Raw genomic sequence first — 27,677 nt, forward strand, 5'->3', positions numbered from 1 at the left:
TCTCCGGAAATGTTGCCGTTTTAAAATCGCAAATGCAAAAAAATAATTAAAGTAAAAAAATAAAAAATAAAAAAACGGCATTTGACTTTTTTACATTTAAAATTTATGCACATTATTATGAACGTTGCAGTAATTAGAGAACTAAACGTCATTTTGTTGCGTAGCTACTTTCCGTACGCAGCCAACCTCAGAGAACCAAGTGCAACTGTGCGAGAGAAAAAAAAAAAGACAACAAAAACCCCTCTGTAATAGCGCACAGTACTGTGACCTCCGCTTCAGAAACCGACCACACACTGTATAATCATAAAAGTTCATTATACACTGAGACTGTGTGAAGATGACAGCCTCGCAAGCATCCGGTAGTTTCAACGTACAGCCACAGCATATTCATCCGCGTATTCTCATTTTTAGATGTAAAATTCCAAATATTTCTGGAACATACTTAATTATTTACATATTCCACCCCTGCACCCTCTTGCATTTGATGTTTATAGCGCCCAAATACAGACTTATTGTTATTGACGTTCTAACTTTACTCATGTTTACTCCTGTGTACAGTCATTAGTCATGGTTTCATATACTGTTCGGGCTTTGTGGCTTTAGAGTGTGTATGTGAGCTTCGAATATCAAAGCTTTCACATAACAGAGTACATTTCCACACATCAGCGAGACTTTGAACCATGATAACAGATCCAGCTGTGATTGAGGAAAATTCTCCTGCAGATGTAAGACTCTATTATAAAGACATTTTCTGAGGCTGGAAATAGTATAAAAAGAAAGAGAAAATAAAGCAACCAGCGCTGAAAAGTAACTGAAACTCAAGTCCCCCGCTAGAGCAACTCTTCATGATATAAACAAATCATGAAATCATCTTGGGTACGTTCAGCCCCCTCGACTTTCACCAGAGATAATGGTCTATGGAAAGACTGGAAACAAAAATGCACAAACCACAGAGGAGCATACTATCTATTGATCAAAAATCAATTCTTGCTGATGATTTCCAAACTGATTTTCCTACCTTGACATTAGCATTTCTAGAAGTGTTGCATAACTAATTTTAACAGTGTGGGAATACTCTGATAGAATCTCACAGTTTGGCTTTCTCTTCACAGGCCTTTGATAAACTTACTACAAACATCAGATATGATCCGAATCATCAATACTCAATACTTCCACTTCCTGCATCAGGCAGATACCTTCCGGCGCTCAGGGTTGCTCTGTGACGCCATCATCTCAGTAAAGAATCAAACTTTCAGGGCTCATCGACTTGTATTAGCATGTGCTAGCAGAATTTTAGCACAGCAGCTAGCCCAGGGAGACATGGACAGTCCAGTCCACTGCACCCTGGAGTATTTTTCACCGCACACGTTCCAGCAAGTTCTGGACTTCACCTACACTCAAGCTCTTGAGGTGTCTGCCGATGATCTGCACCTGCTGCTGAGGGCTGCTCAGATGCTAGAGATGCGGCCACTGGAGGACCAGTGCCGGAAGCAGCTGGACACTCTCGTCTGCAGAGACAAAGAGGAGGACCAAAGTGAAGAGACATTAGACATCAAAGCAGAAAAGGAATGCACGGAGGAGAAAGATCAGAAGCAAAAAAGAAGATCGGTGCATGATGAAAAACTCCAAAAGACAGCTTCCCCGGTGGAAAAAGGAAGAGTTAGCGTTGTCTCTGAAATCCTTTCACCCTCTGATCCACCTAAGAACCACAACAGTCCACCATCCCCAAAAAGGAAGCCCAGATTGTCCCCTATGGCAGCAACTTTCTGCAACCGAGATAGCGTCATTACCAAGCCTAGCACCAGCAATTCCTCTTTTTCTTCTCCTTGGACTTTCCCTACAAACATGTGGGACTCTGTGAGCACCCTTAGGCGGATAGCAGAAAACTATTCAAATTTAATTGCGGCTCACCCCCTTCAGTCCCCAAACCAGTCTTCTGTAGCATACCCATTCTCCCTCTCCACTCCCCACATGATACCCATACTGGGTCCCCATTTTCAAACTCCAGTTCAAAACTCTGTAGTCGGCTACTCGGGCTTTCAACCCCGTTACACACAGAACATCTACAGTGGAAGTACACGGATGGGCAGCATAATTAAGCAAGGTCTGTTAAAAAGAAAGAAACCCAGCCAGAGAGCATTCACCGGGACTGTTCAAGCTGGTGAAACAAGGTATGTCAGAACTCTACATTTTGGAAACTTGTGTTTTATATTTTCAGTCATTGTCTCCATGTTTTTCTTCTCACAGTCATTTAGAATCTGCTAATGTGCTCAATTGTTCCTTTGCGACAGCTACAGTACCTGACTCACTGCTGCTTGGGTAGATGTGTGTGATCAAACCTCCTGCACTTTCCAGCTAGATGAGTTTCACCTGTTAACCCTTCCCTGCCAGTCAAAAGCCTGTCTGACTCTTTTTAAAATGCTAAAAAATCCTGTTTTTTACAGAAAAACAGAGCAGACATTTTCCTATAAATCTGGCATTATTTTAGTTTTAAAAAAAAAATATATTTAATGAAATCAGATTTTGGTTTTACTGTGAGCAAAATTACCACAGTGCTTGTTGGTACTAAATAGTGTGAAAACCTGCTTTATTTACGTGACCTGCCTACATTTTTCAATTCTCCGTACATTTCACAAAGTTCCACCGAGTAACCCAGCAGCACGTAAGTATAGGGGAGCCCCCTAAATTTCTCCCCTCCTTAGCAGAATTCAAGATTTTCCACCCACTGAAACGCGCTTTCGGTGATTAGACGGGTTTTGTCTGTACCACAAGAAAATGTTCAAAACAGTTGTGTGTTTGTGGAAAAAAATAATAGATTTTCTTCGGTATCCTGTTCCCTCTACTGTAACATATTATGAAAGTCACCCCGCGCAAGCATTATATATATCTTGCGGCTGGGATTGGACGGGAACGAAAGTGTGTTTATGGGTGAAATATACAATAACAGACAAAGTATAAAAAAGTCTAAATAAAAAAATGTGAAATATATATGCCAACGCACGTATAAAAATGTGCTTTAGAAGAAGTTTTGCTTTCTTTATATTTCTGCAGTGATTAAGCCTTTGGCACATAAATAAGACTTTTCTTTCTCATTAAAGGTACAGTTAAGGCATATTATTGCAACCGTTGCATCACAAAATATCCTTTTTTCGCAGTTACCCTGAAGTTCCCAAAGCCAGCACAATGAGAGCAAAAGACTGCCAGCACTGCAGCGCAAGTCTCCTTGATGGTCCGGTGCTGCGGGAGTCAGCCTCCACACAAATAGGTAACAGTATGAGACAGACAAAGCATGCCTTTTTTTTTTTTTTAAATAATCGAACACACTGAACATATTACTATTGCTCTACAGTGCGATGGATGTTGTAGAAGTGGATATCCTGTGTAGAAGTGATCCATTTAACAAGATAGTGCAGTTCTTGTCATGACCCCTAACCTCGACAGACTCCAGCTACGAAGCTACGCAATGGAAAGTGATAAAGAGAGTTGTGGTTTTGAAAGCATGGTGCAGCAGGAGCAGTAGTGTGGTTACTAGATACAGCTACGTTCAAGCGGTACAGTATGTGCTGCATCGCAACGGCGGTTTGTCCTGTGCCAACAAAGTAAAACCTAATGATTTAGTACAATAACTTGTCGTAGCATGGACGAAAGCCTTGCATATAAATAAGCTGGAGCAACCGTTTGCATGTGTGCATGTGCGTGTATACAAGTGGGTGCAATCAAGCTGATAAACATCTGATGATGAATATCTCTGCTTATTGGAACGTTATGTTCATACTTAAGTTGATTAGGTAAAACTATGCTTTACAGTGCAGTGACTGACACAGGAAAACTCTTCAACTACTTTTGAAAAGTAATTCCTTAACTAATGCAATTTGTTTCCTTACTTTAATGCGTTTTCTGCACTATATACACATATAGTTGAGGGGCGTTTTGGTGTAGCAGTGAATCTGATTTTCAGCTAGTTCATATTATTTATTATAAAGAAAATAACCTCCTACCAAAGATTTGTTATCTTCTGTCGGATTCACACGTACAGGCATTGTATTGTCAGGTGCAGAGCTGAAGTTATATATTGGACAGGAAACACGCTAATGACAACGGGTCTCACTAGGTTGCGTTTAGAGTGGTAAGTCTTCAATTGTTGTGGTTTATTCTCTCTATTTCCCCTACTACAGTACACCCTCCTCTTATTTCAGCATCCTGTCTATACTATGAGGCCCATATTTTCACTTGAGAGACCCTGAAAAAAAAATATAAGGCTCAAGAGCCACAGAGAGCAACAGAGTTGCTACCTTAACCTCAGAATCGCACCTTTGTAATTTTTAGAGGAGACATGCGTGTAGCGTGACAGGAAAGAAAGCTTAGCCGAATTTTTTGACTTGCAACAGGATGCTGACCAGAAATACACTTCTGATATGCATTTAAAATACTATATATCTTTTTAAAGTCTTTGCAGGTTGACTCTTATAGTGGGACTGCTACCATGAACAGGACTGTAGCGTCAGCACTGGTATCACTTAATCTGTCAAATAATATGTGTTAAATATAATGTCGTGTGAAAATTTTCAATTTCACAGAGCCTACGGAGAGGGCATCAGACGCTCAATTTACGACTGAAATGATTAATCATGAAATCATTTTCGATCGATTTCATACATTAATTCATAGATTAGTCAACGAATAATTGCAGCTCTACAATGGATTCAGTTATCTTGTTATCTTGTGCAATAAGCTGGTGGTCTGTAGATCTCCATCCTCCTTTGATGTGAATGTAGGACAGCAGCGATGGCAAATAAGTCACACCTACAACAACCGTTAGCCGTAGGACTGAACCGCAGTCATTTTAAATTGTACTACGTTTTTTTTTTGTTTTTTTGTTTTTTTTTTGTGAACATCCATGCAACTTTGACCACCGCAAAATTCGCACCTTTGCTTGTTTTGCTGTTTTCGCAGGCAAAACCTGTGCAGGGTGTCGGTTCTGTGGAAGAGGAGATGAGGTGCAGCATGAAACTGACATGCGAGGAGACCACAGAGGAGAAAAACCCTATCAGTGCCAACATTGTCCCAAGAAGTTTAGTCTGAAACATCAGTTGGACACACACCACAGAGTTCACACCGGTAAACCCGCAGTTTGATGTGCAACACGAAACAATAGCACATTCACTCAGATGATCCGCAGTTTGTGTCACCTGTAAGCAGAAATACCCATATAGTATTTTCTCTGAGAAGAAATAAAAACTTTTACTAATAAATAAAATAAAGCTAAAAATATAAGACATTTTTTAAAAGCCAGGGCTGAAGCACGACTTAAGGCTGTTTCAATCAGCAAACAAACGGATCGTAGATACATTTTTAGCACGGCATGGAAAGTTACAGGTGAAAGCGGATTTATTGTTTGTTAATCAGAGTGTTTTTGTGGGGGGTTTTTTGCATTACTTTTTTGAAGTACTACCAGTATTTTCCAGGGCAGATTTTTTTACCACCTTCCAAGCATCTGACAGTTTTTCCACTCATTTTAAAACCACGAAGTTTGCATTTCAGAAACTTGCAGACTTAAAACTCAGAAATCAATCGATCAAAAGCGAACCGCGCGCTGTTTTAATGGCTATCAGAGTGACTTTATTTTTATCGCAGCATTGCAGTTTAAACTAGTTTTTCTTTACAACCTTTTTGTCGTGCAATTACTTGCCTATAGGGATGTGTTCCTAGTGTCATTCCTTATCTCTGCATATTCAGAGCTTGAGTGTAAGTAGTTGAAACCAGTCGCCGTAGCACTGCTGTGTGGGTTTGGAAATTAACAATTTGCAACAATGAGAACAACACCAGACACTTTTTTTAAGAACTAGTTGAAGCATGCTAAACCACGGAAATGGTGTGAAACATGCCTCTTCAAAACAGGTCACAGAAGATCGATTCTTACCACAAAAGAAATTTTAGCTAGGATGTTTTCTGTATCTAAGACTTGAATATGAATCCGTCCCAAAATGGCAAGATGCATAGAGTGGCTCTGTATAACATATATTTCCCCGCACACAATTCGTGGCAAGCACACTTTATTAATATGTACTGTGAATGCAAATTTTTGTTCATAATGGTGACCTACGTCAGTAAAGATGAACAGCGTAACAGGCAGTAGATGTTGAAGTTGTGCAGATCTGGATGATTTGAATATATGTGCCCCAGTTTATGTGATTTCACTCACTTTACGATTCATCTGTGAATAGGGAAACAAAATGACAGGACAAACTGCAATCAAGTCGTATAGAGTTAATAAGTTAGATTTGGATTTTCCAGTTTGAGATACATGTCCATACATTATTAATATTAATTCTAAATGTATAATAACGAAATGATCGTACACTGCTATGCTTTGAATGCCTAAAGGTATGAGACCACCTCTCAAGTGATAAAACACCTCTTCCTTCCTGTGCCCCCCCCCAATTCTCTCTACTCTCTGCTTTAAGGAGAGAAGCCCTTTGAGTGTCGTCTGTGCGGCCAGCGCTCGCGGGACTACTCTGCCATGATCAAGCACCTGCGGACTCACGGCGGGGCTTCGCCTTACCAGTGTACCGTGTGCCTAGAGTTCTGCAGCAGCCTGGTGGCCATGCAGAGGCACATCAAGACCCACGCAGTGCAGGACTTCCCCCCTGACTGGAGCATCAGCAGCACCTACTTGTACATCTCCCATATTTGAGAACGGATGCGTCAAAGGCCTCTCAAGGCCCAGGTGCCTACCATGCAAAGTTCTCCTGTTTAGTTTCTTTTTCTCATGTATTATTATCATACACAGAGCTAGCCATCTGTTTTGTTCTAATCCCTGACGATAACAACACTCACCGCTGTTTGAAGTACTAATAATACATGAGCACAAACTGGGCCTTTTGTGGGGGTAGCAATAACGTCTTACTGAAACTGTTCCACATTCACAACAAAAGAGGAGAAAAAAGCATCACTAATTCGCGATGGCATGTCAGTAAAGGTACCGAAAGTGTTTACCGTGCATTAAAACCACATCTCACATTCATGAATGACGCAGGCATCTTCCCTCTGACTTTCACAATTATTGGACTGGTTGCGTAAGACTCGCAAGTTTGACCCAGGATTATAGCACCCTCAGGAGGGCAAACACTGTAACTCTCTCTCTTTCTCTCTCTCGCGCCATCAGTGCTCAAATATGCATTACTCTGCCTAAATAGGACCAGAGGCTTAGATATTACATTTGCAGACAGACTAAAGGAAGGTTTTTATTAAGTGCTGAAACATTTAAACAGTTCACATTCACTGATCCAGATTTGTGTTCGAAAAAAATTGTTCATATAGCCATCTTTGTTATGATGTGTTATTTAATGTGATGATGTGTTTTTAATAAAGTTGTATTGTATTATTTTGTCAATTCAAATAGTGGCTTTTCATCAGGTCCTGTTATTTTCCTTTAAGCAGAAGTATTTCAGCCAAAGCTCATGAGTGGTAAAATAAAGATGGTTAAAGGGAACTCAAAAGTACTAAAGATGTCACTTGACATCTCATTAATGTGCTTCAATTAAACTGATGAATTGTGCTGAGATAACAGAGTTTTTGCAGCCATGTCTTGCTTGTAATCGCCCAGTGCTTTTTTCCATTTTTTTTTTTAAATTTTTTAATTTTTTTTTAACATTTTCATTAGTAAATTGTCTGTATTGTCAGTCAGATGCCACACGGTCTAAAAAGCCACAAACATATTAAAATGTGTCTTAAAAGTATTTCTTATTAAAGCTGATATACTTCTGTAAAATACAACATGTATGTTTGCAGAAATGCAAGTTGCTTCCTAGAGGGAGCTTTAAGGCCTGTTTCCACTGAAAGGAATGTGTTGATTTATACAGCATCATCTTCATGTGAATCAGGTAGTAATAAATAAATCAATGTTTGACTCATCTTTCTTTTACATGTTTTAATTGATCAATATTCCATGTCAGTGACTACTAAAGTATCACATAAACAATATTGCAAATCTGTCCTATTGTACTGGTCATAAAATATATGTTGATTATAAATGTTGAAACAGTGGAGGAAGAGGACGTATTTTATTATCAAGTCTTACAAAAGCAGTTTACTGGGCAGTCTGACGTATCCAAGACTATTTAAAAATACTGCAACTGCTACTCTTATATGCTGTCCAATATTCCTATCTCTAAAAACTATACCAATATTTAATATTTAATCATACTTTTAAAACAGCCAAATAAGTCAAAGATTTCATAACATTCATTGGGACAGTGTGGACAAACAAAACCGCTGATGTGTTTTGTGTTAGGGGGCTACAAGCTCATTTATCATAACTTTCTTTCTTAGTTTAAGGCCAACAGGCATCCGTCAAAAGATGTTTCCTATTCAATGGCCGAGCAGCAAATGCAATGCTGTGATAAGCACTTGTATTGGTCATGTTACGGAGAAAAATACGTTTTTCAAAACCACCCTCTGGGCAAAATGCAAATTCCCTTAATGTGAATTATTACATTTTGAGAAATCACTGATTCACTCTCTGCTTTTGTGTATTTGCACTACATGACATCTCGCAATAACTGAAAACTTTGACAAGTGATGCAGCACCATACAGCAGACACGTTGACATGCCAAGGGAAAGCATAAATGTCATTAATATCGTTAACAGTGGCTATGACAGGATCCTGAAACTGAAGCCGCCAAAATTACCACTAGCTAAATATTTCAGTTTTCCAACTGAAGCCTAGCACCCATAAAGACAGGCCTGTCAATCAGTGGTAGTACAAAATGAGTGTTTAAATGTTTAAAGACATTTAAGGGGCACATCTTTAACGAACTACATTAGTTTGTCAGGTTACGTTAATGAATAAATCATATTTGCCAAACACGTGTTGTTTTCCAGTCACATTAAAATTGAAAGCGTTATGTAGGCCAAGCAGACATGCAAGGTTTTTAATATAAGAAGTAACTGTCTCTAGACTCATAGAATACAAAAATTACACCGTTTGTTTATTTAGCTACATGTCTTTTGCATTTAATATCAGGTATCAAGTAATGAAAGTCCCTTTACAGAACTCTCATAGTAAATAAGTTAGCTAGAAACATTTCATCAACCAGCATTTTCAACCAGCTCATAGATAGCCTACAGGGGAAACAAGCCCTTCAGACGGCAGTTATGTATCTTAAATAGAAACAAACAAACAAACAAAAAAAACCTGTTTTGGTCTCTGGACCTAATCACTGTGTGGGGGTACATTTTTTATATAATTCACTTGTTTAAATTACGGTTTTAAGTTGTGTAGATTCTTTGTGGCAAGTTGGTACCCTCAGAGGTTACTTATTCCACCTTTTTGCCCGTTTTTTTTTTTTTTTTTAATTTACAGTAGGGATGGGGGCGTTAACAAGATGGCGACATGCTGAGCCACCACACAGGGCTTCAAACCCGCTCCTTTGGAAACCTAAAGGTGTCCCGAGATGAGTGGTACTTTTGCGGCCTTCTAAAACGAAAATTGTGAGCTCCTGGTTACGACACGTGTTGATTAGCATTCAAGTGGTGACATCAGCCGTAAGTCAGGAGAACACCGCGACAAGGTGAGTGCTGGCGTCTAGAAGCTACCAAGGCTAACAATTTAGCAACTGTGTAATTTAATGCAAGTTGCCTAGCTGTTGTTAGCCTGTTGTTAGCCACCCGGTTTGGACATAGAGTATACAAACGCTTTTCTATAGTCTATCTATGGGTTAGGACGTGTGTTTTTTCTTGCTTGTGAAATGTAGCCTTGTAGTGTAACACGAACGAAGACACCGAACTGTCGGCATGTATTTAATTTTTTTTTTTTTATTATTTATTTTTTTTAATTCACCATTTATATACTGTGAATAAGTAACGGCTGCTATCATGGTAGCACAATGGGTAGCACAACTGGTTTCCTGACGGCACAGCTATGATAGGTAGCCTACTGACTTCAGGGTATTTTGTTACTGTAATTAGCTTTTAATAGTCTTAAACTAACAGGTGGTGTTAAACTCCAGAGGTAGCGTCCCGTTTCTGCCAGGAGGTGGCAGTATAGTCTATTGATCCTGCTATCAACCAGAGTTGACTTTGTTTTCTCACAGTGAATAGTGAATTACCAACTAATCTCACCAATGGCAAGTTGTTAAACTAGGTGAATTGCTTGTAAATTTCTTTTGCTATTTTATTATTATTATTATTATTATTATTTTTTTTTTACGTTTTCTCCTTATACGATTGTATGCAAACTGACTATGTCATATTGTCAATATGCCCAGCACAGACTCTATGCGATAATACATCACAATTTACTTTATTTACTCGTCACTATGATCACAACTCGTTATCTTGGACCTCTGGACTGGAAAATTCCCAATTATGAGGATATGAATACCACAACAGGGCGGGGGGGGGGGGGCGTTCATCTTGAATCTTGTCTACCATGACGTTGCAGGGTGTTAGTTAACTTTCTCTCTTGTTAAGTTTTGTATTTTGGATTATGTGAAGTAGTTTCCAGTAATGTTACAAACAGAGTACCAAAACAGTAAAATAAAAATATCTTAAAGACTGAAAAGGTGACAGATATTGGCTATTATCTGATGACCTAAACTCTGGGGGTCAAAGGACAGTGATCTGGGGATTCAGTTCAGTGCACTGGTTGTTTTAATAGCAAAAAGACAAAATGCTGTTCTTATTTTAGGCTCTTGAAGTGGAAAACACCTCAGTATTACTGGATGCAGATGTGCCTCTCATCTATTTTGATTTACACCTGTGCCTCTCTGTGATATGTCAGTGTCAGTCTCCCCACCAGTACAAATTGTTAACTATAAATATTAAACAATTGTGTATCAGCTGCTGTCATGGCATGTTTATTTCTGTACTCGCTTCACTTTCATTCCCTTCAGACATCCTCTCCTCCTGGATATTATCAATAGTAAATTCTCCATAGGCCGGTTGCTTCTCCTTGTCCTCTTCAGCCATTCCCTCTGTCCAGTTTTCCCAGTCTTGGCTAGCTTTACTGTGGCTTTGGAGTTTACCGTCTGCAAGAGTCATTAACTGGTGTGCCTGGCTGGCACTGCAGTCAGGCAGAGGTACCTTGTAGGTGGTGTGGAACCTACGCAGGTCCACTCTGAATGAGCCCTTCTCCAGCGTCATGCATGGTTCAAAACGAGCGCCCCACTCAATCTCTGTTTCAATATAAGATGTTTTGGCTTGGCACATCATCCCTGTGTTGAAATAATGAGATGGAAGCAGTGGTTAGTGGTTCTGTGAAGAATAATGAACATATTTTAAAATTGTACACACCCTTTGCCGCAAAATGTCACAATATCTCCACACTTAGTTGCAACTTAATTACATAAGAAATGTAAGAGCATGCACAATACAGGACAATGACACTGAATTGGCTAAATGGAATCTGGATACCGTACACCACTGTATTTTCGAGATATTCTTAATGACATATCATGCAAGAGAAGAGTTGTTAACACATGAAAAATGCTGGGGTTGTAATGAATGTTTTCTCCTTGAAAATGCGCAGCTTCGTTATCTGTTTGCAACAACACATACAGTGCCTCTTTAACGTTTTTGAACCCTTCACAATGTCCTACACAACTGACAGAGCAATATTGTATTCATGTATTTGGTTATTTGGGAAAATGAGCCAATAGTACATATCTGTGAGGTGCAAAATGAAGTGCACCTCTACAATTACAAGTTAATTTCAAGTTCATACGTGATTTCAATCAATGTAATTGAACTCGAGTGTCGTTCAAGGCCCAGATTTGTTTAAAAAAAGGAATTTGTCACAGTCAGAGCTTCACAACACATGGAAAAGGTTGAAACGGAACAAAACCATCTCTAAAGACATGAGGAGATTTGAGACGACTGTTACCCTGCACAGTCGGTCACCCAACAAAGATCACTCCAAAAGCATGATGGATAATAGTCCTAGAGGTCACAAAGGAAACCAGGGTAACTACTATGAAACTAAAGGCCTCTCTCATGTTAATTAATCCACCATCATGTTGACAAGCTAGAAGACTACTGGGAAAAGGTTTTGTGGTTTTGTGGACGGATCAGTCTAGTCCAGTGTTTTTGTTTTGGAGACAAAACTGCACTGCATTCCAGTCGTGTCGTCCCGTCGAGGGAGTGATTATGTCCTTGTATGACCCTGATTTGCTGGTTCTTGCAGCAACTCCAAGCACACAGTTTGTTTTACAAAATAATGGTTAAAGACGAACAAAAGGAATGTTTTGGAAAGTACTGACCATGATCTAATGAAAATTGTTCTGGTAACCCACCAACTAATCAGAAATGAAGTGGTTCTGTACCGAGGAACGGTCTGAAATTCCTCCCAGCTGCTCTGATAAGCGGTTAAATGTTTAGTTGCTGTTATTGCAACACAAAGCTGTGCCACCAGATACTGAAAACAAAGTTTGCTGGGTTTTGCAACTCACAGATATGTACAAACAACAACTTTTTTTGAAATAAACAAATACAAAAGCATAAGTGCTTTTACAATAATACCCAGTGTGTATTTACTGTGTATCTTTTTAGCTCCAAATCTAGTGCCAGATGAACTTGCAGTGGGTCCAGACTCTCAGAACCATGTGAGTATTGTGGTCCATACCACAGTAAAGAGGGGTTGTCACGCAACAAATACTGGGTTTGCCCCAAGGATGGTCTTAACACTGGGCTGTTGCACATCTGGCAAGCATTTGAACTAGCTCTACTACTTTGTTGCCTCCCTGTCCCGAGCACAGTGAGAGGACATAGAATGGGATATTAAGGAGTTTGTAATCATTTAGTTCCAAACGTTTATCGCCATTTTTCTGTCCTTGCAATATTTTAAGGATAAACTGTGGATAGAAGCAGCGTTTGAAATAATTTGATCGAATTTTTCAGTACTGCAAGTAGACATGACACCATTTCCAACAGCAGAGTGCGTTGTCTGCCTCATAGATTGTTGAGTGTTTAATCATGTCTGCACTCTGGGAAGGTGTTATTTCATTTGGCATGTGGTGAACGGCAAACCTCCGGATTAAGATCTCAGTCATTTAAGGGAAATTAAGGGGACTTCACTAAGGTTTTTCATCAGTAAAACGTAGTCATCTCACATCATGAAACTTTTCTGTATAATGATGTGGTTGACAAAACCCTCCACTCACTATTTGTACAGCTTTGAGCTGTAATCGTGAGAATACCACGATACATTCTTTGGAATGGTACGAAAAGATATTATGCTTCTCTCTTCCTTCCTTCCTTCCTTTGTCCCTGAGCCTCCCTGTTCTAGAGGATATGCTGAACAGTAAATGCACTGATATGTGTGTGTGTGTGTGTCTGTGTGTATACACATATGCGTGTATTTATATCATATTTTAGACATGCAAAGCAAACATGTTGGATCTTTTTTCACAATGACCTAAAATGTGTTTAGAAGGAAAAGGGAAAAGCATTTGATGAAAAAAAAACAAAAACATGTGTCATGGCTGTGGTAAAATACAGAGCAAGATTCTGTTGCAAGCAGCTTGGAAAACACATTCACACATACTTTTTTCAGGACTGTACTGAAGGTCTGCAATATTCTGAATACAAATATCATGCAATAAAAAGAAACTTTTTACAGCAGGACAATAATCCAGATAAATTCACCATGGAGGAGCTGGAACATTGAAAATGTCTGGAGTAAGATCCTTTGCGTCACACAAGGTTAGTTGCAGTGTACATTTGCTATTTGAGGAGTGAGTCTTGAAAAGGCGGTCACAGTGTTTTCATCTAATTCTCAGCAAGAGGAATATTTGTCAGTTGAGTGAGTAACGGCTATCGTGTTTATCTTTATCCGAAGCTTTGAAACAAAATGTAATCAGCACTTTCTTCGTTCAGTACATATAAATAGAGTATACAATACAAAGATGCATGTGTTCATTCTTGTGTCTTTATATTTACTCTTGAAATGCAGCTTTGCCGAAGACACCGTCCAGAAAAAAACAGTGAGGTAAGTCTGGATGTTTTGTAATGCGGTTCTCATACCGATGAAAGTTATACTGGGCTTGTCTCTAGCAAGCATTTCCATGAAAGAGATTTATTCGCAGCCTTGTGAGATTTCATAGCTAGAGCCAATTTAAAGCCATTTTCTTTAGCAACGCAAAAAGAAAATAAACAAAACACAGTAGGATTAAGTAGAAACTTCACAGTCTGCTTCCCTTTTTGTGATATCTACTTCTGTTTCACCTTCTGTTGTTGATTACTCACCTGTGGCCTCAACAATGCCTTCCAAGATTACAATGATCTCGAACTGTTGCCGTCTAAGCTGCTCTGGGCCCAGATCCCACAGCGGACTGTTGGAGTCAATATTGTGTTGAATAACTTGAGGCTCCACAAGGAAAAGTCGGTCTGATCCAGTTTCATAACCAAGGTCTATCTCGGTCTGCTCAAGTGGCAAAAACTCGCCCTCTGCTGTTTGTCGGGACTTGATTAATTTTGCACGGACCTTTGCGTCCACCATGTGGCTTTCTCTCAGGTCTCCTAGACGGAACATCAAACACAGCTGGTCGTCCCGGTTCGAAATGACACAAGTGCGACTGAAAAGAAGTGTCTCTGCCCTCTTCTTAGGACGGGATATTTTAACAAACATGCAGCCCACCATGAGGGCATCTATCATGGACCCAACGATACACTGCATCATGACCAACAACACACCCTCGTGGCATGTGGGAGACACTGTACGAGACCCGTAACCAATTGTGCGCTGTGTCTCCACCGAGAAGAGCAGAGCTGAAATGAAGTCGTCTATGCCCAAATAGCAGGGGCTATGGTCGAGAGGTCGCTCTTGTCCTAGGTCGCCTCGGACGGAAGCACTAAAAAAGTAGAGCCCAGCAAACAAGAACCATGTGGTGATATAGCACATCATAAAAACAAATAGGAACCAGCGGTACTGGAGATCCACAAAAGAGGTAAAGATATCAGACAGGAAACGCCCCCTCTCAGAAATGTGACACAGGTTGACGCGGCATTTTCCATCTTTGGCGACATAGCGGAGTTGTTGTCTAGTTTCTGGTGGAAGCGTGGGTGTTTGGTTACTTTCACTCTCCAGGAGTTTACTGCGAGCCTTTGCAAGCCTCTCCATCTCTCTAGCAGGGCTGGATATACTGCTTCGCGCCGGTGAGAGTGGGATGTTGTGGAGAGGACTGCTGTTAATGACACAAAGCGGACTGGCGCTCCCCATGTTGGGCACACTGAGAGCGTGGCGAGGGCAGCGCGACACATTGTTGGTGTCCCTCAATGAGCATCGACGCAAGTAGGCCTGTTCTGCATCTGTTAGACCCAGGCTGGTAGGGTGGAGTAAGCCCCGAAAAGGAATGTCTGTTGTACTTCTGTGGCGGCGCTTGGCGGTTGCAAGGTCAGGAAAAGTTCCTGGCATGATGTCTGGTATTTTGTCGATTTCTGTCTGAGAAAAGGAAAACACATGAATCTTGCTATTTCATTCTCTCCTCCTACAAAAGCTTTTTCTAAAGGTTATCTGTGTACATCAGACTTGCTCAGTTTTTATTTTGCATCATCTTTTTCCATTATGGCACATTCCAGACTTACACGTACAACTTCTGCACAGTATTTATTAATGTGAAAGAGACATTTAGAACAACTGCAATTATTTTTTTTCAATCCAGAACACACACACATTCAAACTATAGCAAACTCACTATCTGGACTCACTATCCTTTGTTTAAAGTAGGCAAAAGATCACAGCTCAGTGACTTACATTTATTGTAAAGCTCTCACACTGAATTTTCTCTCCTGAAGGTGTGGAATGGACAACCATGATAGATTTTGGTTGACAGGGCATAGACGTTCGTCGTCCTCTTGTCTCGTCCTGGGTGGACCCGGGAGGCCCCATGTTCCGAGTAAATCCAGAGCACCTTGTGGTCTCAGAATTATAGTCTCTTGTACCCAGATACATTACAGAAATGCAAAGGCAGTAAACACTAGAGGCTGAGCATGGTTATGGCTTTGGGTCGAGGTTATTCCAGTTCATCCAGATGATCTGAGGACATGAGAGAAGATTGTAAGACAGGATGTTTGTCTTGGAACTGTCATGTTATTACATTCCAGGTTTTAGGTCATTGAGAAATGGTGAGTGTTTTGCTTCGCTTTTGCTGGAAATTCCACTCCCTCGCTGAGTTCCATTTTGATGTTTTTTTTTTGCGTAAATCCCTTTGAAATGACCTTGTTGCTGAAAGGTTCAATCACTGCAAAAAAAAAGCCAACTTGTATTTTTTTTGGCCTAAAACAGTAATTTAAGTTTGTAAAACTTGGGAAAGCCAACTTTCTGAGTTGGCACTTTTCACTTGAAGTCTCATTGTGGCTGTGCTGCCTCGAGCTGGAGCCACACAGATACGTTTTAACCAACCTTTAATTAAATTAAGTTAAAATGATGCAGGAATTTTATTCTGAGCGGTGTTGTGCAGTATGTTGTAGATTAATGGAGAAGGCAACCTACACATCTTCAACATTTAAACACAGACAGCTTTTCAGTCATTAGCGAAAGCTAGCTGTTAGCTTGGCTGGTGCCCTCTAGCGGCATCGTAATAAGCAGGCTAAAAGCTGTTTTAATTCCCGCTCTATAGCTGTTAATACGTCACTTTATTAAGTTTTAATATTTTTTCATGCTAGAAAGTAACGATGTAGATCCCCAATATGTGATCAGTTTATCCAAATAACGCCTGGTTGGAAGTTTGCTCCGATGTTCTCGGAGAAGTGAAGCGCCACCTGTGGAACCGGGGGCGGCGAGTCATCTCAGAAACGAACGGCCGGCCTCCTGAGCGGATCGGCCGGTCAACCTCCTTCGTCATCCCGGGGTAGAAAACGAGCCGATTAGTGTAAAAATACTACCCACATCCTCAAAGTGAATGCTGGTAATGCCATATTACTCAATGCATTCGTTAAACCTGGTCCACACGTGCATTTTGAACTGTATTATTAAAAGAATCTTATGAGGTCGGGAGAAAGCCGTGGATTGGCTGCGTTCGGTTTCTGCCGCTCAACCAAGCTACAGCAAAGCTTCATAATATTTTCAAATAAACGACTCAAATGCAGTGTTGTGTGTCATTTCTTAACTTAAAGCAACTATAATCACTGCCGTTACAAGTTCGGCTGTAGTAAATATTTCATGTGTTCAGCAGATAAACCAATCCAAACCCTGCCTACTGACGCGGGAGAACCAAACTGCAATGCTGTTTGGCATAAATCTATATTGCGCGGTTCTAAACACATCCTAAATAAACTCTCTTTACTTTTTCTTTACATATATCGACTTAAAGCAATGTCATCGCTAGTTCGGCAATACTAGATATTCGATGTAATCAGTATATATATCTTTTTACAACCCTATTTTAACATATATGTTTGAAATCAAAAAACTACAAATATCACGTGACTTGGTATCAAGCTATATGTCGCAGCTCACGGGATTTGTAGTTTCTACCACGATTAGTGATTTCCTTGAATAGGAGGTTATAAATAATAAAATGAATACATAGCCAGGGTTTTAAGGTTGTGGGAAACACATTTCTTACCAGAATTTAAGCATATAATTGTCAAGTGGGTGAAAAGATACCATTTTGGACAGCGCTCCCACTTTCTGTCTATATCCACTAGGTATAGTCACACAGGCACAAAAGGCAGAGTTCATAAGCTTTCTACAGCACTTTGTCCCATGTCTATAGCCCCTTTTGATGCAGAATTACAAGCCTTCAAAAATTCTCAGAAGTCAGGGTTCAAAGGTCAATAGTTCAAAGAAGGAGTCAGTTACAACCCCTAAACTAACATATGTTATTCCCCACGTTGAGACCTTTCCAACAATATCTTTATTATAGTCCTACAACAAAGTATGGATTTTCACATTTCATGAACACAGCTGTGCACAGGCTTAGATTCAGAGAGCCTTTTGAGGGCTCAGTCCATGATATTTTTTTTTAACAATGAGAAAAAATCATGTAAGGTAATCATATCTGACAGATTTACAACTGAATTAGTAATTTATATTGTATCTGCTCATTTGTTTTTGCCAATTAATTCCACCAGACATTTTGAACCTGTGTGTAAACTAACATCACAACAGCTATTTGTCAAGGGACTTTGAGTAAATCAGTTACACATACCGTTGTTATGATGTCCAATAGGTCATTTCTGACATCTGTGTGTTTCAATGAAAAAACAGCATCTCAACAAAACACTAATGAGGATATGCGACACGGGGCATTCCTTGACTTCAGAATATTGTAACTTCTATCCTCACCTATAGTGTAACTACTGGTTCACAGCTTATGCCTTTAACAATAAATGTTAATCAAAACTAAATCAATTCTGAGTAATTAACAAGCAATATAAGCACAAAAATTCAGCTGATGGGTAAGAATGTACTTCTTGATGACATGGGCTTGTCTTTTATGCTGGCTAAGCTACTGTAATGGGTGTGATTGGATGAAGTTGTCTGTTAACCCCTCACCCTTTTTAGTGAAAACAAACCTATTCAGGCTGCTAATTTATAAACTGTAAACAATCATGAAACTGAATTGAATGGAAATGAACACAGACAGAGACAGGTGGCAGGTATTTTATTTTAAAACATTACCAGACATTAACATTTATCATTCATGTAGCCAGGGTGGTTAGCACTGATGCCTCACAGCGAGAAGGTCACAGGTTCGAATCCATGGGCCGACTGGTTCCTTTCTGTGTGGAGTTTGCATGTTCTCCCTGTGTCTGCGTGGGTTCTCTCCGGGTACTCCCGCTTCTTCCCATCGTCCAGAGACATGCTGGTTAGGTTCATTGGTGATTCTAATTGGTCATAGGTGTGCACGTGAGTGTGAATGGTTGTCTGTCTCTCTATGTTAGCCCTGCGATAGACTGGCGACCTGTCCAGGGTGTACCCCGCCTCTTGCCCGATGACAGCTGGGATAGGCTCCAGCAGACCCTGCGACCCTTAACAGGAATAAGCGGGTATAGAAGATGAATTAATTAATTAAGTCATGTAGCCTGTCTCCTCAAAGATCAAGCAAAACAGATCATAAAGCAAATATATCAAAGAATACATAATAACTCAGTCTCCATAACTGGCATACAACACAGCAACAATAACAAAATCACTATGACACAGTAACAGTGTCAAACTATTTATTGGCTATTTCAGGATGTTACCTTTGAATGTTGTCTTTTGGCTCCCAGGAGTTTTTCCACTTTGTCCCACTGCAAGACAGACAGATAGACAGCATTAAGTATTACTGTTAAATTGCTTTAAGATTATTGGAAAATGTACAACGACACATTCCTCAGGTATGCAGATATTTTGTAATCATAATACCTGGCTATGTATGCAACAGCCTATATCTGAAGATGTCGCGATAAGTTAGTGTAGCCAAGATAAAAAGGTGCATTATGTAACACAGTACATGTAGTACACAATCTAGTATGTACATCGTGTACTACTTCACACTTTAAATGATCCAATGATCACTCTGACCTGTCAGAGGGCCTCAGGTTCTCAGGGACCATGCCTGATTTCAGACATAGGGCAGTTATATATTAATACATTACTTAACTACTTCAACAAACGCTTTCTCTTCAGAACAATATATACTGTGATTGGTAAACTAAGTATGTAAAGTATGATAATAACATTTGAAAATCGGCTTACAGACACCAATGGACACCTGTCTTATCTGTCTGTCCTTTTCCATTCCAGGTTTTCACTTTTTAAACAACTTTATTTAGCTTTAGCAACATGGTTACAAACATGATATTCACCTGTGCATGTCCTGACGTCTTCTAAAAGTCATATTTACGTAACTGTTATCATGCTAGATAGCTCGCTAGCTACCTTTAAAAAAAATAACTTTTGGCTACTTGTTTTAATTTAACGTTAGCTCTTATAACGTTAATTATCCCCCGTAGTAATTCTAGATAGTATACTAGAAGGCGAATCAACATTAAAACGAGCTGACAACATGTTATATTGTTCTCAAATGTTAATTAAACACATTTGCTGTACTTACCTTAATTCGTCCAACTATGACATACCGATGTAGTGGATTAATCCCCGCAATCCGCAATACTCTCCTGTTACCGGAAGGAGCGCTAGTGCAAGAAAGGAAAACGACCCACTGGGTCGTTTTCCAGTGCATGTACAAACGACCACTGAGGTCGTATAAGTTGGAGGACTTGTTGCATCTTTCAGAAGCATTGGCAGTGTTACAGTGGTAATAACACTCATGCTACGAGCGATCAACAGGAATTTTTCTGGATATGGAAGAGGATAGCTGCCTGCATGTTTACTCTACTTCTTATATGTCAATTACATCTTGTAATGTTTCATGCAACTCTTTGTTTCAGACATCTGACACCACTGCACATCGACAAACTGCAGCATTAAAGGGCCTTCCCTTGTATCTCCATGACAACCAGGAGAAGCTCTTCAGGACCTGTCTTGTGAGTGGTTATAAATAGAAATTGTAAATATGTTATTATACTGTATTTGTAGTGCTGTATTCAACCGTTACCTCTCTGTCCTCCTTGTTCCCTTCATCATTCCCAATGCCCCGGAGTGTCTTCAGAAGTTGTACTGTCCTGGCTATGACTTGATGTAGCCTAATTGATGTCAGTATGAATCCAGTAATTTTGAATTAATTTAGAGTAATAACCTATTCTGATTTAAAGTATTTTAATGACTAATGTCTTGCAATTAATGTGTTGGTCTTTTCCTGTCTGAGCCAAGGACACTGAGCCAAAGGGGAGCAGGCAAAGTATGTGAGTATACTCACTGTCTTGGGAGGATGATAACAGTGCAGCTCCTCAAAGTGTTGTGAGTGTTGCTGTTGTAGTGGAAGAAGAGATTGTCCTTCAAGATCTCCCTGACCTGCCAGGTTCTTTTGCTTACCTCTTTGGATCAATCTATACTTTAAACCTTTACTACCCAAAAGATCTCTGGTACACATTTGAAACTGTTCAGAAGATTTTCATGGAACTTGGCACAGACCTCTCTGAAAGGGAGTTACTCACTCTTGCACTCTTATGTACCTCGATCTCCCACTCTCTTACGTTTATTTTGCACTTCATTGGGTTTTTCCTAGATTGGGTGTTTATAAATTGAGGCTGGATGTTATGGCACTCACTAATTCTGCTTGGTCTTGTATACATGACTCATGTTTGATCTTTCATTTAGTCTCAGAGTATAAAAGTACACAATGTAGCACAATTGGGTATCATTAGTTTGCATTTACTTGGCCCTGTTGGAAGGGATTTGAGGCTGGTACAGTTTAAATAAAACAAATGTTTTGAATGAATATGTTGCACCTGTAATTATTTATACATTTGATTAGAAGTTATTGGTTGTAAATTGTAGAGTTACTTTATAAACTATAGCAGTGTGCAATTTTAAATTCCTCTTAAATTATTCTGCTATACTAACTTATACTAACTTAACCAAATTAAAATGGATTCTGTGTAAGTATTCAGTTTTTACAATGTAAAAGTTGTTCACCCAACTTTTCTTTTTTTGCAGTGTTACAGACTTGCCTTACTTACATTTTCAGTAGATTCCAGTCTAGAGAAAATATCTGAGATCAACTGACCTGTAAGTGGTACGGTCAGCCAGACTGCCAGCCAGGCAGAACTCTGTGGGTACTTCCTTATAAGGAGATGTTGCAGTTTGACTGCAGTTGCCCTGAGAGACAAATACTAATGAAAAAGATTTAGATGGATATCCTCTCCAGCTGGAGATAAGCTCTAATGCTGTCTCAGCTGTCCTTCCAATGCGTCCGGAGACTAAGGGTTGACAATGCGTCAAGTTATCTAAACCTATTAACTTGTACACAGAGGAATTAATACCCTTGTCACAACCCTGTAGATATACTGTGACTATATGGGAGTATATTTATTAGAAAGCACCAGTGAAAGAAATAAGTTTGGTCAGACCTTGTGCTCCACTGATTGTATTAACATCTATTCACGCATTCATTCAAAACACTCGATGGAAGTGGTACAAAAGCTACAAATGACCTCAGGGTGGTCTTGAGTATAAGAAAGTCCGCGGTACAAACAGTAGTATGAGTTCAAACTGATTACAAACGAAGTGTGCAGTTATTCTCTCAGGCACGGGTTAAATAAAAGACCTTGCTGTGTTGCATTGTGGGAAATGTAGGAGCCACTGTTATTTGGAACCCAATGAAGGTTCAGGAAACTCAGTTGTTTGTCAGAAAATACAGGTGTGCGTTATATTATTATTATTATTATTATTATTATTATTCTCTATACACTTCCATTTCGTTTCTATGCAGGACTTCGTAATTGCTGAGTGGATCACCAACACAGTACATCCTCATTACATCCTGATTTTTGCTGATCATCGCTGCAGTGGTCGGCTTTTTTTTTTTTACCCTGAGCTGTCTGAAATTGCTCCGGTAGACGTGATTCATCAAATTTTCTTTGACCTCAGTGATGTAGATTTTTTTTTTTTCTTCTTTCTTTTTGCTTGCATCATCCTCTCGCTGGGGTTTGTGCAATTTTGTGAACTCCAGCGACGTGTATGCTGTAGAAGCAAAAAAAATAATAATAAAAGATTAACGAAAAAGAAGAACATTTAGACCGATTTCTTTGTCAAGACCCTTTGTTGCCTTACGCACCTCAGTGGTTGACTTGTAGCTATTTTATTTGCGCATATTTTTCAATTCAACAACCGCAACCTCTTTAACATTACGGACATTACTGTACTCCTGCTTATCTTATGTGGTTCCTTTTAATTATGTTTTTATGACTAATGGTCCAATGTGTTTTTCTGTATTATTTGTTTTAATCCTTGTTATCCCCTGTACAGCACTTTGGTCAGTCTATGCTGTGTTTAAATGTGCTTTATAAATAAAATTTACTTACTTACTTACTTTAAATTCCGCGACGTGCGCAATAATTTTCGCATCCATGAGATGTTGGAGTCACAGTGATGAGCAAGAAATTTAGGCAAGATCCGGCAAAAAAAAAAATGCTGTCTCAAAGTCGACAGTGATGTGTGTCAGACTGCGCGTAGCCTGCATGTAAAGGGGGTGGCGCAACCAGGGTTTAGGTAGCGGATTTCAACATTATTAGCGCAGTTTTGGGAGGATGGGCCACTCTGACAGATGCCCTGATCCAGTAACATACTGGGCTTGGAAAGAATGTGTTTTATGTCCATTAAAGCCGGGTAGGTCAACTATTATATTCTATTTTATTGTATTTTATTATATTTTATTATATTATATTGTTGTAACCATACAGGGCATTATGTTACGACTAACTGTGGGCGTGATGACGATGGAGGGCACCACGAGTCTCCTTTCAAAAGATGCCAGGAGGGCACTTTCAACGATGGCAGCAGCCCGCGCTGTCACCCCTGCTCGTCCTGTCCTCCTGGGCTTGTTATTGTCAAAGAATGCACCACAACCACTGACACAATTTGCAAAGAGTCGAGGTAAGAAAGCTCCATCCTTATCACGGAAAAGTAAATAGCTACTGCACAGCGAAGTTCAGGTTTTCTTTTGACAGACCAGACACCGCCGGGACCGATGAGGCATATAGCTTTTGTATTGCAAATTTGCATTTGCCAAGAAATCGCTTTAAAAATGGCAGGCGTGCTTTTAAATTTCTACAGCACTTTATTATTATTATTATTATTATTATTATTATTATTATTTTAAAGTAAGACCCTGATGTGGTTTTTTTTGTTTGTTTTTTTCTCCCTTCCGACGTTTCCATAGAAACGAGCCTACCACTGTTCCCGTGTCGGTGAGTAGGCGAGTTGGTTGATGCACTGACTGCATGACTGTATATAGGCAGGGTGTCGTCCGAAGGCGTTGATGATTTTATCTCTTCTGGCGCAGGAACCGGCGACTTCTCCGAAAGCGTCACCCTTTTTTAGCAGCGTCTCAACGGTAGTAATCTTTAAAAAACAGCCGTCATTATGTGACCCGGCCTGGTGTGACGAGCAGCTCTGAACGGTTTTGTCTCCCCCTTCCTTCCTCGCAGGAAACAACGACCTCGACCAAAGGCTCACCTGCTCTCAGCAGCGTATCGCCGGTAATCCGCAGCAGACTTTATTGTGATCTGGTTTGTGTGGGAAGGAGTTCTGAACAATTTTGTTCTCTCCTTCTTCGCAGGAAACAACCACCTCAAGCAGAGGCTCGCCTGTTTCCAGCGGCGTATCGCCGGTAATCTACAGCTGTCTGGGTTGTTTGGTGGTGAAAGGAACTGACTGATCTAATTTTAGAAAATAGAACGAAACCCACTTGAAGCCCCCTCAGTGCATACCTGTCAAGTATCCCGTTTTGGCCGGGAAAGTCCCGTATTTTACCCTTCTTTCCCGCCGTCCTCCCGTATTAGTATTTTCCCGTAAATCTCCCGTATTTTAACATGCGTTATTAAAAAATAATAATACCCCGGGCCCGGGCGGAGTAAAAAAAATAAAATAAAAATATTCCCAATCTGAGCTCTGTCACTAGCCTCGCGATAACTGCCACCTGCAGTAGCATACTACAGGTACTGTAGATCGCGATGGTAGTGCGGGTAGATCGCGTGCCATTGAATTATTATTATTATTATTATTTTTTTTGATGTTAGTCTAAAACATGCATCCATTGCAACTCCAAAACAAACAGCAAGACAAAGCTTCATCTTTATTTTTACTTTATAGTTGCAACATGCCCTCAGTTCAGAGGCACACATCCACAGCCACGCAACAACTCCAGACTACCGTCTTTCTTAAAGAGACAGCGCTATTTTTGTAAAGGTGCAGTGCACCAATTTTTCTTGATAAAAATAAAAACAAAGATGGATAGAGCTTTTAACACTGTAACAACTATTAATATGACAATTAAAAAAAAATGTGTATATGTATATATATATATATATACGGGTAGATCACTTTGACTTGGTCATTGTAAAAGTAGCTCGCAAGCCAGAAAAATGTGGGCACCCCTGATATAAGGGATACTGGAGCTTGGTTGGGGTGGTGGGACTGCTTGCGGCGGGCGCCGGAAAATTTCCCTTATTTTTAAATCCAAAACTTGACAGGTATGCCTCAGTGTCAGGGTTTGAGTCAGGGAATAAATGGCATCGGATTATCAGACAGAGCGCAGATGATCGTTTTGGACACTTTCCAAACTGTTTTAATTCATCACTAATGTAGGTCAGTCTAAACCTCATTATCACAGTCTGTGAAAACAGAAGAAGAGTCCTGTCTCCCTTGTTAAACTGAATTAGAATATGATTTCACTTTTAGGTTTTGGCAATGGTTGGATGGATTTAGTTTTTACAGAACTGACGGATTAAGAAAATGAGCTCATCCAGTTTTTCATTTCAGGCCCTGACGTCCACAGCATCATCACGACTCCCTGCAGTTCCAGAGGCATCATCACGACTCCCTGCAGTTTCAGAGGCACCCAGTGTAGCCCTATGTGAGTCAAACACGCACGTGATCACGCAACGTCAATTGCACATTTCTTCTTGACTATAATTGGGCTTTTTTTTTTTTTTTTTTTGTATCTCCACAGGGGCGGTACCCTTAGGCATCGCGCTTTGCTTCTTGCTCGTCAGCTTTCTTGCCTACATAGTTAAACGGAAAAGAGGCACGTGAACACAAGGGAATGCACAGTGCACGAGCGCACGTGAATTCCTCCCTGTCTGCCTTGGGTGCAGACGCTCTGTAATTCTTTGGAGGGGAAACGCATAATTATTCTGCTTAGATTATTCTGGTTTAGAAAAATACCACGCCAAGTGTAAACATGTGTGTCTGCCTTTAACACAGGCCAATACAACTCGGCTTATGCCAATCCAAGCTTCTCTTCCCTCTCCGCTTCATCTGGTAACAGTGATCTGGAGGACGTTGTTGGTGAGTGACTGTTTTTTTAAATGGGTGGAATCAGTTGTAGACTGGCGACCTGTCCAGGGTGCACCCCCGCCTCTCGCCCCATGACAGCTGGGATAGGCTCCAGCAGGACCCCGTGACCCTTAACAGGAATAAGCGGGTACAGAAGATGAACGAATCAGTTGTCTGCTCTTTTTCTCATCTCTGTTTTGTTTTCTTCTTGTTTTTTTTCCCACGTAGGCGCTAACGTCCTACGGGCGCCTTTGCACACTGTGCTGGACAATCTGGATGTTTTGGAAGAGCTCGTGATTTTGTTGGATCCGGACAGCATTGGAACGAAGAACACCAAACACCTGGCTTCACGCTGCTCCTTCCCCTCCAGCTGGATCACTTACACCTACTCCATGAAGGAGAGTAAGAGTCCCCTGAAAGCCGTGCTGGAGGGGGTCACCAGCAGGCACCCTGACTGGACCGTGGGGCACCTGGCAAAGCACCTGCAGCAGATAGAGCGCAATGACGCCGTTGCTGTTCTTGCAAAACTCCACCCGAATGTGATGGATGTGTAGTTTTTTTTATACTTTTGCACTGCTGATTTATGAGTCCCTAAGTATATTTTTCTGAACATGCACAGTATTCAATCACGTGTGAGGATTCTCAGTGATAAACGTGTTATGTCCCAAGAAACAAAGCAACTGAACCGTGTCTCACCTCTCACCCCAGTGGCATTTTCAGTGCTAAACTCGACCACACACGCAGTTGTTCCGAGTAAGACCACAGCTTCCCACCAGTCATTTAGGCCTGAGACCTTCGTTTCACCTTTGTTTGTTTTTTTTTTTCGGATATATATTGAGAACGTTCACACATCAGTGCTGTGCATGTCTCTGTGCTTCAACTGCTTATAAACTTCCCTTTTTAATGAACCGACTGAATGGCTTCCAGGTTTCCTCGTGTTCTGCCAGTTTTTTTTTATTCTCTCCGTACATCATTGATCTCTTTCCAGTAAAGACCAATTCTTGTCTCCATATCTGTTCCGAATATATCAAGAATGGAAATATAACTTTTTTATGCTGCTAAACAATTCCAATAAAGATTTTTTACACAAGGTTGTTTCATGTTTCATTTCCATTTCCTGAATTTCCTGAAGAAGCATGAAGCGATTTTTGTTTTGGAATACATGCATAATGTATTTTTTTCTATCACACCTATAGCTAAGGACATCCATATTTCTATGGATCTGTATACTGAGATCTTTTTGATTTCCTAACTGGTTGATGCTAAACCGATCAGCCACAACATTATCACCACCTGTGTTATATCGTGTAGGTCCCCCTGATTCACCGAGGTGTGGACTCCACTGGACCTCTGAAGGTGTGCTGTGGTATCTGGCACCAAGGCGTCAGCAGCAGATCCTTCAAGTTGTGAAGCGGGGGGGGGCGTCCGTGGACCTGGCTTGTTTGTGCAGCACATCCTGCAGATGCTCGATTTCGATGTGGGGGATTTGGAGGCCCGAGCTTTCAACTTTTGCCAGGTACCCCCCACTGTAGACCACACGCACGTCACAAGAGCTGCAGTTTTGGCTGAGGTGATTTGATACAGTCATTTCACCACCACAGTCTGGGCACTGTGAAAGTCAATTCCTTCCATTTTTCCTGCTTCGAACATAAATTTGAGGTGGTGACTAATATACTCCACCCGTAAGGTCAGATGAGAACAGTTTAGTTCTTGTCTTCTATTCTCAGTTGCCAACGTTGGTGATGAAGTGTTTATTTTATAGCCGCACCCACTAAATCTAACAGCGCT

The 27,677-nt window shown here is 40.4% G+C and overlaps 3 protein-coding genes across 6 annotated transcripts; 2 read left to right on the plus strand and 1 right to left on the minus strand.

The window, feature by feature from the left end:
• The first annotated feature begins 970 nt into the window (after window positions 1–970).
• zbtb32 (zinc finger and BTB domain containing 32) lies at window positions 971–6,709 on the plus strand. The gene is made up of 4 exons (XM_084557373.1): window positions 971–2,171; window positions 3,156–3,265; window positions 4,954–5,118; window positions 6,465–6,709. The coding sequence occupies exons 1-4, from the start codon at window positions 1,144–1,146 to the stop codon at window positions 6,692–6,694; spliced, it is 1,533 nt and encodes a 510-aa protein (XP_084413499.1). The 5' UTR covers window positions 971–1,143; the 3' UTR covers window positions 6,695–6,709.
• Window positions 6,710–6,717: 8 nt separating this feature from the next.
• kcnj20 (potassium inwardly rectifying channel subfamily J member 20) lies at window positions 6,718–23,063 on the minus strand. Of its 4 annotated transcripts, none has more exons than XM_084557368.1 (5): window positions 22,924–23,063; window positions 22,423–22,574; window positions 15,753–16,034; window positions 14,246–15,440; window positions 6,718–11,217 (listed from the first exon to the last, which is right to left on the minus strand). In XM_084557368.1, the coding sequence occupies exons 3-5, from the start codon at window positions 15,948–15,950 to the stop codon at window positions 10,850–10,852; spliced, it is 1,761 nt and encodes a 586-aa protein (XP_084413494.1). In that variant the 5' UTR covers window positions 15,951–16,034; window positions 22,423–22,574; window positions 22,924–23,063; the 3' UTR covers window positions 6,718–10,849. The 4 variants fall into 4 exon arrangements, 3 of the variants coding, with proteins under 3 accessions (XP_084413494.1, XP_084413496.1, XP_084413495.1); XM_084557370.1 differs by having other exon boundaries at window positions 22,920–23,061; XM_084557369.1 differs by having other exon boundaries at window positions 22,916–23,053.
• igflr1 (IGF-like family receptor 1) lies at window positions 23,027–26,979 on the plus strand. Its single transcript, XM_084557372.1, has 10 exons — window positions 23,027–23,219; window positions 23,294–23,486; window positions 23,773–23,800; window positions 23,896–23,946; window positions 24,041–24,091; window positions 24,172–24,222; window positions 25,374–25,467; window positions 25,564–25,638; window positions 25,818–25,901; window positions 26,118–26,979. Exons 1-10 carry the CDS (start codon window positions 23,141–23,143, stop codon window positions 26,441–26,443), a joined length of 1,032 nt encoding a protein of 343 aa, XP_084413498.1. The 5' UTR covers window positions 23,027–23,140; the 3' UTR covers window positions 26,444–26,979.
• Window positions 26,980–27,677: the final 698 nt, after the last annotated feature.

This window comes from Chelon labrosus, assembly GCF_963514085.1.
Source record: "Chelon labrosus genome assembly, chromosome: 12".
Classification (NCBI taxonomy): domain Eukaryota; kingdom Metazoa; phylum Chordata; class Actinopteri; order Mugiliformes; family Mugilidae; genus Chelon; species Chelon labrosus.